General features: G+C 39.7%; 1 protein-coding gene across 5 annotated transcripts in view; it reads left to right on the top strand.

The window, feature by feature from the left end:
• The window catches only part of LOC140738775 (voltage-dependent calcium channel subunit alpha-2/delta-1-like), a 715977-nt gene that overhangs the window by 76513 nt on the left and 626413 nt on the right, over nt 1-13051 (top strand). For all 5 annotated transcript variants that reach the window (XM_073066574.1, XM_073066575.1, XM_073066576.1 and 2 more), the window contains exon 3: nt 2394-2510. In XM_073066574.1, coding sequence (XP_072922675.1) covers nt 2394-2510 — 117 coding nt within the window. The remainder of the gene's footprint in view (nt 1-2393; nt 2511-13051) is intronic.

A 13051-nucleotide genomic window follows, 5' to 3' on the forward strand; every position in this document is an offset into this window, starting at 1 on the left:
CTTCACTCACTTCTGCCCCTGACACCCCAGAATTTCTGGCATACTGCTGTTGTCTTCCACAGTGAAGACTGATGCAAATTACTGATTAAGTTTGTTTGCCATTTCCTTGTCCCCCATTACTCCAGCGTTATTTTCAATGGTCCAATATCCACTCTCACCTCACTTTTATTCTTTATATGTGAAACATTTTTGGTATCCTCTTTTATACTACTGACTAGCTTGCTTTCATATTTCACCTTTTCTCTCTTTGCTGCATTTTAAATGCCTTCTGTTGGTGTTAAAACCTTCTCAATTCCCTAACTTCCCACTCGTTTTTGCTGTGTGATATGCCCACTCTTTTGCTTTTATGTTAACTTTGATTTCCCTTGTTGCGTCACCTGCCTTTAGAATACTACTTCTCCTTTGGGATGTATCTATCCCATGCCTTCCAAATTTTTCCCAGAAACTCCAGCTTTTGCCGTCATCCCTGCTAGTGTTCCCTTCCATTCAACTTTGGCCTGCTCCTCTCCCATTCCTCTGTAATTCCCTTTACTCCATTGTAATACTGTGATTTCAGCTTCTCCCCTCAAACTGTGCTTGTGTGTTCAAGGGCATAAAGACCTCCACCATCGTTGATCATATAGATCATCTGTTGCTAAAGGCTCGTTACTGGTTTGCTACTTTTGGAGTTTGCAATTTTGCTAACTCTGGAGGCAATAAGCTGAGACTACAAGAGAGCAGGCTGAGTTCAACTGCACCACTCAGACATTGACATGAATGGTGCACCCTGATGAATGTTGAAGTAATAACATTCGCGTTGTGTCCACCATGTTTTGGTTCACCTTCGGTGCCTACGATATAATACCCATTTATAACTTTCCCTGCTGATGCTAGGATAGGAACTGCTTCCATGCAAACAATTAACTTGACGAGTAGGCAGCATAAAGTTGGCATAGTGCCCGCAGTGCAGTTAATCACACATCTTGATTACCGTATCTAGTTCTACCTCTCTAATCTCCTAAATTAATTCTTGTATGCCTGATCTGCAAATACAGTTGGAATGCTGACACTCTTTGACGGATTTTAACTTACCGAATATTGAAAGGCCCAGATAGACAGGACGTGGAGAGGATGCTTCAAATAGTGGGACAATCCAGAACCAGGAGGCACCACCTCAGAATACAAGGACATCCCTTTAGGACAGAGATGAGGAGGAATTTCTTTAGCCAAAGGGTGGTGAATCTGTGGATTTAATTGCTAGAGATGGCTGTGGAGGCCAAGTCATTGGGTGCATTTAAAGTGGAAATAGTTAAGTTTTTCGATTAGTAAAGGTGTCAAAGGTTAAGGAGAGGAGGCAGGAGAATGGGTTAATAAATCAGCCATGGATTGAATGACAGAGTAAACTGGATAGGCTGAATGGCCTAAAAGTGCTCCTATGTCTTATGGTCTAAGTAAGTCATTTGAAGTATGTACGTACAAAATATGTGCCATTCTGCAAAGGTGCTTTCTGGACAGACCTCACAGTCCCTCATGTAGACATTATTGTATGTCAGAGGATAGTCGTGTGACTCATTCAAATAAAAGTGTGAAAGCCTTCAAGTAACAATCATTGTTTACAACCATCAATATATTTTGTTACAAAAGCAACAATACCTGGTTATTTTTAAATAATGTTTGCATCTTTTGCTACTGATATTGATGGATGAAGGATCACACAAAGCACACGTGTAAGATTCAGCCTGAGCCCTTTCTGTAACTTCATCTGCATGAATGGCCGGCTGATCAATAGAAATATTCAAGACATATGTACACTGAGCTCCGGAAATAATGGCTCACAAACTGTGAAAATACAAACGTCAGGTCTGTGGGACAACAATATAGTGAGTGGAGTGACTGCCAAACAGGTGCAGTCTTCGCCTCCAGTGCCATGTGGGTGGAGCTCATGTGTCTTCTCCCAGGGTGGTCTGGCTTCCTCCTACATATGAAAGGTGTGCAGGTTAATTGGTCACTGTAAATTACTTCCCCCATGTCGAGGTGAGTGGTCCAGTCTGGGGGAATGTGGGCCAAATGGGTTTAGGAAAGGTGAGCAGAGGAATTTATTGCTGTGTGAGCAAGCATAGACTTGATGTGTTGAAACGGTCTCCTATACGTCACGAGGAAAAGTGGAAGTATAGATGGAAGTGTTTGAGGAAATATCCTCAACGTACTTAAAGTATCTTTAACATACGTGAAACAATGAGGAGATGTCCATCATGGGATATTACCCTGATGGTACTGACTGTTTTGAGCTGTATACAAGCTCTATAGGTATATAAACTTCACTGTTGCATGTGCTTTTCCACACTTTTACATCAGTGCAACTTTATCAAGCCAAGGGGTGATTACACTGAGTGGCTTTCATAATTTCCTTGCAGATTTACTTGAAAAACAGACAGTATTACACTGTTGAAACTAACAACGCACGGCAGTTAGTGGAAAGTGCAGCCAGAGAAATAGAAAAACTGCTCAGCAACAAAGTGAAGGCTCTGAAGGTGAGTACAGGAGACTTCACTGCTGACTTCACAGTTTTGTTATATAAAAGTGCCATGACGTGTTTGCAGTTGCTGGAGTGTTTTCCATAGTAACAACTTGGTACACAATTAGACCAAGGCATGAAAAATAATGCGAAGAATATAAGCAGAAACGCAGACTTCCTCATGTTTACGAAAGTTTCAAATATCATTTAGTGATCCACTTACAAAAGGATATTGCACAACTCTGAATGTTTTGTTTTGACAACGTACAAGATATATACATAAATATGTGGTGTACGCATCTATTTTAAAAACTGGAGAAAATGTTTCTCAGAGCTCAAATGCTCATAACATTCACAAACATTAAAGAGCTGTTAACAATTAAATATACTCTGAATATTTTTGAAACAATGAAATATATTTAAATCGATCTAATTAAATAAATATAATTACATCAACGTTCTACCTTGCACTAGTCCTTCTCCATTCAAATAGAGAAGGACAGTTCTTTGTTTCTACACTTTTCTTTAACCTACTGTGACCATCTGCTCCCCAATGTTGAAGAAGAACAGTAAAGAGATTTGAAAGCCTTTTTTGTCTCAGAAATTTAGGTTTAAACTAATTCTGATCTCTGATTGGTACCTGTTGCAAAATAGGTAATTTTGGGTGGAAAGACTGTTATTCCCAACACAATTGGTGATCTGTTACCTGAGTTTTCTTCAGTCAGTACAAATAGAAAGCAGCACAGTACATCTAAAGCAAGTTCACAGAATGTTGAAAATATGCCACAGCTCCTATTGAGGCTGAAGTTCAACTGCATCAGTAGACTCCAAGTCAAATCACTTATATTGTCATTTCGACCATAACTGCTGGTACAGTACATAGTAAAAATGAGACAATGTTTTTCAGGACCATGGTGTTACATGTTCCTTATTTTAACCTTGGAGCATAATCAGGAAAGCAGTCAATTAGCTGTTCAAATGTTTGGAACTTGCATTTTTATACACAAGTCTTAAACTTCCATGGCACAATGGCAGAAAGGCTGATCCACCCACAAACTCCACCACCACCTTATTATTTTCCATCAGTCGCCTTATGTAGAACTTGGGTGACTTTCCGGACATACAATCAATCTATATATGTAAGCTATCTTATGCATTTATGTTTATTGTGTGTTTATTAATTATTATTATTATTATTGTGTTTTGTATCTTATTGATTTTTTTGGTGCTGCATCCGTTCCAGGGTAACAATTATTTTATTCTCCTTGTACTTCTGTACAGAAAGTGATATTAAGCGATCTTGAATCTAATTGCTGCTAGTTTTGCATAAATCAAGTGACTTTTGAGCTGTAGTTTCAGGCCATCAATAAAAATTGAAGCATGGACATGAACCAGTGACATGAATGCACAATCTGTGTCCACCCTGAGGGAGCTCGTTATTTCTTTGAGTTGGTTTCTGTATCGCTCAGAAAACTTACATTTTTATGCGTTAGTGGAAGTCGGTTGTAATCAGTTATAAGTTACACTTCACAGATATTTTTACCTTTTATCTTTTATGGGCACTTTTAAAGTTGAATTCTGAAGCGCTCTTGTGTATTGAAATATTTTGTATTAAAACCCTGAGTCTCTAAATTTGATTTTGGGTGCAGAAATATTATTCTTGAGATATGGGTACATCTGATTTACCGTAGTAATATAATGACTGAATTTTATTATACCAGTACATTGAAAGCAAACTGCACATTTGAAATGTAATCACAGGCAATATACGGCAGCTTCTGTCTAGCGTGTGAACGGAGACAATTAGCATTTGTGCAGTAGGCCCCTCTTCAGAGCTGCATCAGAATTATAACAAAGAGACAGCTCCCAAAATGTCAATTTGCCCTTTATCTTTGCAGATATCGGTGAATGCACTCAGCATGTTCGTTGTAATCATGCATTCAGACATTCCAAACCTACAGGCAAGCAGAGGAGAACGAGGAGGCAGATGCATGTCAGAGCAGGCTTATCTGAACCTTGTGTGGATGACTCAGTTGTTGAGCTTGGAAAGTGAGATGGCAGGCTTCCATACTATCAGAGATTTGACTGACTACACAGTGTCAGTCTTGCATTGCAAGTTCATAATGAATCAGCAAACCTTAAGTTTGCAGTCTCTCAATGGTTGTTTACTCAACCTATTGAACCTCCTTAATTGTTTGTAGGTGTCCCTCTTAACAGGTGGCCGGCTGGTGGCGTAGTGGCATCAGCGCTGGACTTCGGAGCGAAGGCTCCTGAGTTCGAATCCAGCCGGCCCTCTTGCACGCTTTCCATCCATGCTGGGTTGAGCATTGAGCTAGCAACTCGACCTCGTGAAAACAAGAAAGCCTACTAAAAAAAACGCTGTCACGATGGCGTCCCGATGACTCCACTCGGAGTTAAGGGCTTTCTTCTTCTTCTTCATCTTAACAAGTGCTGGAACAAAATTGCTTTTGTCTGGGTCAGTAACAAAAAAAAGAACAATGTCAGAAGGTGCTTTATTCCAGTTTTCAGTTGGCCGTAAAGAGATGGCACGACATCTTAAGCATTCTTATGAAGTGATTATAGATTGGAATGGAAATACTCAGCAGGTTAAATAATGAAGGACTGAAAGCAATAGAGCTTCATCAGAGCAGGGCATTAAACTTGCTGAATATGTTGAGTGTTTTCTGTTTACATTCTAGACTTCTAGTTGGAGCAGTATTTTGTTTCTGATTATGGATGGGTCAGGCAATAGGAGTAAGAAAATAAATAGTATAGGCACGAATTTAAGCAGAAAAATAGAATGTGTTTCCCATTAAACTTCAATGAAATTAAGGAAGCCAGAAAATACCGAGGACTTGTGCATTGCAAAATAAAGATGACTTCATTTAAACATAACTCTGCCAAGCACTGATCAGGTGTTGCTGGTGGCCCTCTGTTGCTCACATCGTAAAGTGAACCTTTTAGACCAGGGGTGGGCAAACTTTTTGACTTGTGGGCCACAAAGGGTTCTAAAATTTGACAGGGGGGCCGGACCAGGAGCAGATGGACGGAGTGTTTTGGTAATACACCTCATAAGAGAAAATAAAATATCATGGGATATGTAGAAAACGTGCTTTAATTTCAATTGAAAATGAACAAATGCATTACAACAAAATATCTGTCTTTGAAGTCCCATGGTATTTAGCTATTTATTGAAATGACTTTTAAAACACTGAAAATTAAATGAATAAAATACAGCTTTTTTTAATAGTAACAGTTATTATTTTAAAGCACTGAAAATTCTGTTATCCTTCAAGATATTATCATCATCACTCTCCTCCTGACTGTCTTTATTTCAAAAACGGTAGGAGATGCAGGTCTACTTGTCCTGCTCCTTCTTATTCAATTGTCCCCTGTGCCAAAACTCAACAACGACCAGCACAAGGACAGAACAGTGACAGCGCGCCAGTATGCGGAGCGCGTTATTTGATCTGGAGCGCATTTTTTATTTTGAGAACATACGTGCACCTGCGCACTACTCATGTCCATCACTTAACAGAAATGACATGTAACATGTAAGGCTTATTGAAAAAAATATTTTCAAATGCTTTTTTTACATAACACAACGAAGAAACTTATTTTTAATTTCAGTGGGAACAGTGTTGTTGGTCTCCCTTTTTAGCCAGCGCATCAAAGTCTGGATTTAGTTTTGTTGTGGCGAAAATGCCAGAATTGCGGGGAAAAAAATGTTAACAAGGTTTATTAATATAATTTCATCAAGTTCTGTGGGCCGGATTAAAAAGCTTAACGGGCCGCATATGGCCCCTGGGCTGTAGTTTGCCCATGCCTGTTTTAGACCATAGGGTAGATGAAGAAACTATCATTCATATCCCTAGGAAAAAGGAATGGAGAATAATGAAATAAGCCCACAATGTTTGGAGAAGAGAAGCTCATAGTGGGAGGGTGAAGTAGGAGCAAAGTATTTTTGTATTTACTTTGCTCACAACTAATTCTCTTAACCTGAAACATCTAAAAATCTGCAAATGTCCAAGGTTTTCCTGCCTGCTTAAGAGTCAATTTCAGATGTGAATCATCTATTGGTTCTGTTCTCCTCTCTCTATTCAAGTAGCCTGCCCTGCTCTGAACAATTTTTTTAGAAAGCCAAAATGATTCCAGATTAACATGCAAAATTATAGAAAAGGGATTGGAGGTAAAGTGGTGTCTGGATAGAGAACTGGTTGACAGGAATCAAAGAGTAAGTACAGGGATCAGTCTTAGTGGCCGCTGAGTGTGTATTTGCGGTCTTCTACTGCCGTAGCTCATCTACGTCATGGTTCGACGTGTTGTGCATTCAGAGATGCTCTTCAGCACACCACTGTTGTAATGCGAGGTTATTTGAGTGACTATTGTCTTCCTGTCAGATTGAACTAATCTGGCCATTCTCCTCTGATTCCTCTTATTAAAAAGATGTTTTTGTTTACAGAACTGCCGCTCACTGGATTTTTGTTTTGTAATTTATTTTTTATTGAAGTTCATCATCAAGCAAACATTTCCGTAAGATGTATTTCAGATATTGTACGTATATATCATATAGTCATATATGCCACAAATCTCCACATAATATTTGAGGTATACACTTATAGAAAAGCGAGGAAAGAAAGAACAAGTGAAAGGAGAAAACTATGTACAAATAGGGAGTGATCTTACAAATTGATTTGTGAGGATAAAATCAGACCTATGAGGTGTTAAGTAGTTAAACCATTTTTCCCAGTATGAATCATTGTTCCAACTTATTAACAGATGCTGATATCTTCTCCATTTTGTAAATGTCTATTGTAATTTCCATTCATGCATTTAAGGTTGGGCTCTCCTGTGATAACCATTTCCTAGTAAGAGTCTTTACCAGCCACCAGTAGTATATTCATTAAATATTTATCTCTTTTCAACCATTCTTGAGGTATATACCCAAAATATATGGTCTTACTTTCTAAGAGTATTTCACATTTAAAGATGTCTTGTAAGGCACTGTGTATCCCACTCCAATAGCCTTTGATAACAGGGCATTTCCAGAAAATATGACAATGGTTTACATTTTGATTTCCACAATTTCTCCAGCAAACAGGGAGGTTACTATCATAATGGGATTTCACTGGATTTCTATTTTGTTTTTTGCACCATTCTCTGTAAATTCTTGAGACTGCTGTGTGTGAAAATTCCAGGAGATCAGCAGTTTCTGAGATACTCAAACCACCCCATTTGGTACCAACAATCATTTCACTATCTAAGTAATTTAAATCGCATGTCTTCCTCATTCTAATGTTTGGTGTGAGCCATTGAATCCTCTGACCATCTCTGCATGATTTAATGCATTGAGTTGCTGCCAAGTGTTTGACTGATTGGATACTTGCATTAACAAGCAGGTGTACAGGTGTACCAAAAAAAAAAATGGCCACTGAATCTATATTGATGATTTGGGTGGGTGAGGGAACTAAATATGACATATCCAAATCTCCAGGTGACACAAATCTGCGTGAGAAATCTGGAGGACGCAGAGAAGTTCCAGACGGTTTGGACAGGTTATGGAAGTGGGATCTGATGTAAGGAGTGAGATTTTTAAATAGACACATTCATTAGAGTTTAGAAGAATGAAAAGGGGATGTCACAGAACCCTACAAAATTCAAACATGACTAAATGGATTATATGCAGGATAAATATTCCCAGTGGAGTCCAGCATTGGGAATCATGGTCTAAGGATAAGGAATAAACCAATTACGACTGAGAGGAGGATAATTATTTTCTATGAGAATGTGAATCTGTGAAATCTCTCCAGCAGAAAGTGGCAGAAGCCAAGTCATTAAATGTATTCAAGAAGAACTTGGATATTTTTAAACATAAGAGTTTCCGCAGATGCTGGAATTCCAGAGTAACACACACAGAATGCTGGAGGAACTCAGCAGGTCTGGCAGCGTCCATGGAGAGGATATAGAGCAGATGTTTCGGGCCGAGACCATTTATCAGGACTTGGATAGTTTGCTAGGGCTGGAGCAGGGGTTCCCAACCTGGGATCCACAACCCCTTTGCTTAATGGTATTGGTCCATGGGATAAAAAACGTGGGGAACCCCTGGGCTAGAGGGATCTTGGAAAATGCAGAAGAAGTTGAAACAGAGCACAGAATGTAGATGGTCATCCATAATCATGCTAAATGGTAGATCATACTTGAAAGGCAAAGAGCCGTATTGTACTCCTATTCTTCCGCAGTTCTGGCCTCTACGTTCACACCTAGCCTGTCCCAATCACATATATTTCTTTTGTCCAAATCAATCATCCTGTTGCCTTTTTGAAAACTTTTTACATCTCTCTTTTCCAGCTTGATGAAGAGTCCTCAACCTGAAATGTTAACTTTAGTTATCTTTTCCCAGATGCGACCTGACTGCTGGGTGTTTCCAGCCACTTTTTTAAATTCTAAATGTATATACACTTAAGTACCCCCTGTAGCTACTAAAGTAGCCACTGAGTTTGTTTGTGGTCTTCTGCTTCTGCAGCCTAACCATTGCAAGGTTCGTCATGTTGTGTGTTCAGAGATGCTCTTCTCTGCACCACTGTTGCAATGCATGGTTATTTGAATTATTCTTGCCTTCCAGGAATTTCTGAGATACTCAAACCACCCCATCTGGCACCAACAATCATTCTACTGTCAGAGTCACTTAGATCATGTTTCTTCCTCATTCTGATTTTTGGTCTGAACAATAACTGAATCTCTTGACCATGTCTGCATACTTTTATGCGCTGAGTTGCTGCCACATGATTGGCTGATTTGATATTTGTCGTTAACGAGCAGGTGTACCTAATAAAAGTATTATTACTTTGAGTATCGAAGGCCAAATATCAGTAAACATTTGGAAGCTCTTAGTCTGTGTTGTCAAACTTCAGGACGCTCTCAACATCATAGGAGAACTGATTAAGAGATTCTCAATATTCTCAGCCAATCCAAAAAGAACTTGGAAATCAGATTTCAAGATGGCTACTTCAGTGTGTTTAGCAGTTTGAAGAACAAAATTAACCTTTAACCAGATAACTATTTTTCTGAAATATCCACTTACTTAATCAACAAACTTGCCTCCTGTTCTGCTTTCTCTAAGAATATGTGATGATTTTGCTTGCGCTGTCGTTTATAGATGTTCTGTTAAGCTGGAGTGGTTTGAAATTGCTCTTCTTTCATAGCAGGTGATCCAGAATAAATAAATGGCAATCTTGAATCAAAGAGGGGAAAATTTTCCGTTGAGAGTAGAGGCACTTTCTACAGTCTCAATAGCTTCCCCACAGGAGTTAACCAGAGATGAGCTGTGATTGTGTTGTCTGGCCAGTGGGATATCTAATACATATCATAATAGTTAGCTGTCAAAAATATCTTAGTGGACACGGAGTCCTGTTGTGAAGTCATTCTATGCATTGCATTTCTTACTGCTCTGCAGACACCTGTACTGCTATGACACCTGCTTTCCTGCTAAGGGCTCTGTAATTAGCATCTTGTATTTCCTGAGTAGGGGAAGGAGTCATCAGAACAACATTGGTTTAGTTAGTTTTTAAAGTTAATTCCAAATTCCAGTCTTTTTTTTTCTTAAGGTGAGTTCTCTATTCCTGTGTGATCATGTCTGATCTCCACTTAGCTCTATATATAATGTATAACCATATAACAATTACAGCACAGAAACAGGCCATCTCGGCCCTTCTAGTCCGTGCCGAATGCTTACTCTCACCTAGTCCCACTGACCTGCACTCAGCCCATAACCCTCCATTCCTTTCCTGTCCATATACCTATCCAATTTTTTTTAAATGACAAAATCAAACCTGCCTCTACCACTTCTACTGGAAGCTCGTTCCACACAGCTACCACTCTGATAAAGAAATTCCCCCTCATGTTACCCCTAAACTTTTGCCCCTTAATTCTGAACTCATGTCCTCTTGTTTGAATCTCCCCTACTCTCAATGGAAAAAGCCTATCAACGTCAACTCTATCTATCCCCCTCATAATTTTAAATACCTCTATCAAGTCCCCCCTCAACCTTCTACGCTCCAAAGAATAAAGACCTAACTTGTTCAACCTTTCTCTGTGACTTAGGTGCCAAACCCCAGGTAACATTCTAGTAAATCTCCTCTGTGCTCTATTTTGTTGACATCTTTCCTATAATTTGGTGACCAGAACTGTACACAATTCCTCCACTTCCTCACAGTGATCCCAAGCTGCCTGCTATCGTTGTGCTGGAAGGAGAGCTGCGTTTCCACCAGGATTAGGCAGCTGCTTGCTTCTAGCACTTGAACCTAGACAGAAGGAAGTTTCTTCTCTCAGTTGTCTATGAAAGCTACAAGTGAAACTAAATTAGATGCACCCAGCCAGGATGGATGGGTAAAAATCCAATTCAAGGAACTGTCCAGAGCTGACTGCTAATTGATACGGAAGAAGACCATATGGAGGCTGATGAAAATTGTCCATTAGCAGGCACTCTGTAAGCTTGTGTTGCATTTCATGCAATTTGTACTACTTATGACATTAGTGGGCTTTGTGTAGGTGCTGAGTGCTTTTCACCCTCACTGAAAACACAGATATACTTGCCTTTCTAACCCCTTTTTCTTCCTTTAGGAGAATAAAGTTTTCTTTCCATGAACATATTCAGGATTCACTTTGTGCCATGAATGCTCAAACAACCTAAAGTGTTGTATAAAAATTTAATTAAAAAAGGCCCTCTATTGGGTGCCACGGTAACGTAGCAGTTAGCGCGAGGCTTGGGGCACTCCTGAGTTTGGAGTTTAATTTCGGCACCGTCAGTGAAGAGTTTGTACGTTCTCCTCGTGAGCCGCATGGGCTTCCTTCACATGCTCTGGTTTCCTCCCACAGTCCAAAGATGCGTGGGTTAACAGGTAAATTAGTCATTGTGAATTGCCCTGGGATTAGGCTGATTTTAAATAGGTGGGTTGTTGGTCATTGCTGAAAGGCCTATTCCATGCTGTATCTCAAAATAAAAAACTAAATAACATTAAATGATCAAGTAAAAATATCTTTTTTTTAAAAAAAGTGTGGACAGTGTGCTAATTTCTCAAATTTAATACAGACATTCATTTCCAATTTGGAATATTTTTAAAATAAGAATTTTGGGCTGAAAAAGATCTTGTTTGAAGAAACTGAAATAAGACAATGTGCTTCCAACACATTTTAATGTCTGCATCTTTAAACAGAAAACACTCTGCATAACTTTTGTAGAAAAATGGAATAGGTTCTGGTACTTCTGTTCATAAATTGGCTTGCTTTTTGACGAGGTGTGTTCATGTTCTCCCCAGCTTCAGTCACTTCTCTTGACGTGCCTTCCGTGGGATCTCAGAGAATTGTGGGTGTGTTTTTAAACTTTGATTTTCTTCCTGTCAGCTGATGGCATTGTGATGCTGTTAGGTGCATTGGATGAGTACACACTTATTACGCCTCTTGGGATCTGTTTCTCAGTCATCCACGACTGATGTGATGAGAGTCTCTAGGATGTGACCTAATTGTGCTTTGTAAAGGTCAGCTTATGTCCAAAAGGCCTTAAATTTCATAACACTGAATTGCTTGCTCAGTTCAGATTGCAAAATTAGCGTGCTAGATAAAATTCACAGTTAGGCTGGGGTTTAAAAACTGTGTTTGGAACATGACCTGAGGGAAAGTTGATTTTGCATCGCATTTTACACTAATTTAACTATCCTTGAGATGCTTCTCAAGGCTGGAAAGTGGTTTTCTGGTATACATGGCGAATAAACTCTTCTCAGGCATCCAGTCGGGTACAGGTATTGATTTTAGCCAACATTTTGATGATAAACTCTGCCATCCTTATCATCTCCTAGGCATGTCTAGTCTGATGGTGTTCATAGCCCTGTTGGCTGTCCCTCCTGATTGGTTAGTCCTCATCCAATCCGGTTTCTGCTATCTCACCTCCTGTACTCCTTGATGTGGGTTTCCACCGTGTGTCCCGTCTGGCCGATAAATGTTGCTCTGCATTCACAGGGAGTCCTGTAAGCCCCAGTCGTCCTGAGTCCCAGGTCATCTTTAACCTGCATAAGCTTTCTTACGGGTTTGTGAATGGTTTTAATCCAGTATTTCTTCAGGATTCTTGCAGGCAGGCTGTAGTGATGGGTTCCTCCTTGTGGTTAGGTTTCTGGGTTATTCTGTTGGCCTTTTTAAGGGCCTGATTGATTGTCTTCACCTTGTAGCCATTCTGTAGGAACGCCTTGTGTAATCGTCGTATTTCCTCATGGAGACTCTCTGGGTCCGAAATAGTTTTCACACAGTTAATCAAAGTAGAGAAAGCCACTCTATGGGAGGCTTGATAATGGCTGTTATTGTTGAGGGATAAGTCCGTGTGAGTGTGTTTCCGATAGACGCCTTGTCCAAGGCTACTGTCTGGTTTCCGTCGTATTAGAATGTCCAGAAATGGGAAGCAACTATTCTTCTCCATCTCCATTGTAAATTGAAAATTTGGATGTATGCTGTTCAGATGGTCGTGGAACTTTTGAAGTGCCTGGAGTCCGTGAGGCCACACTACGAAGGTGT

Source organism: Hemitrygon akajei, chromosome 14, assembly GCF_048418815.1.
Source record: "Hemitrygon akajei chromosome 14, sHemAka1.3, whole genome shotgun sequence".
Lineage (NCBI taxonomy): Eukaryota > Metazoa > Chordata > Chondrichthyes > Myliobatiformes > Dasyatidae > Hemitrygon > Hemitrygon akajei.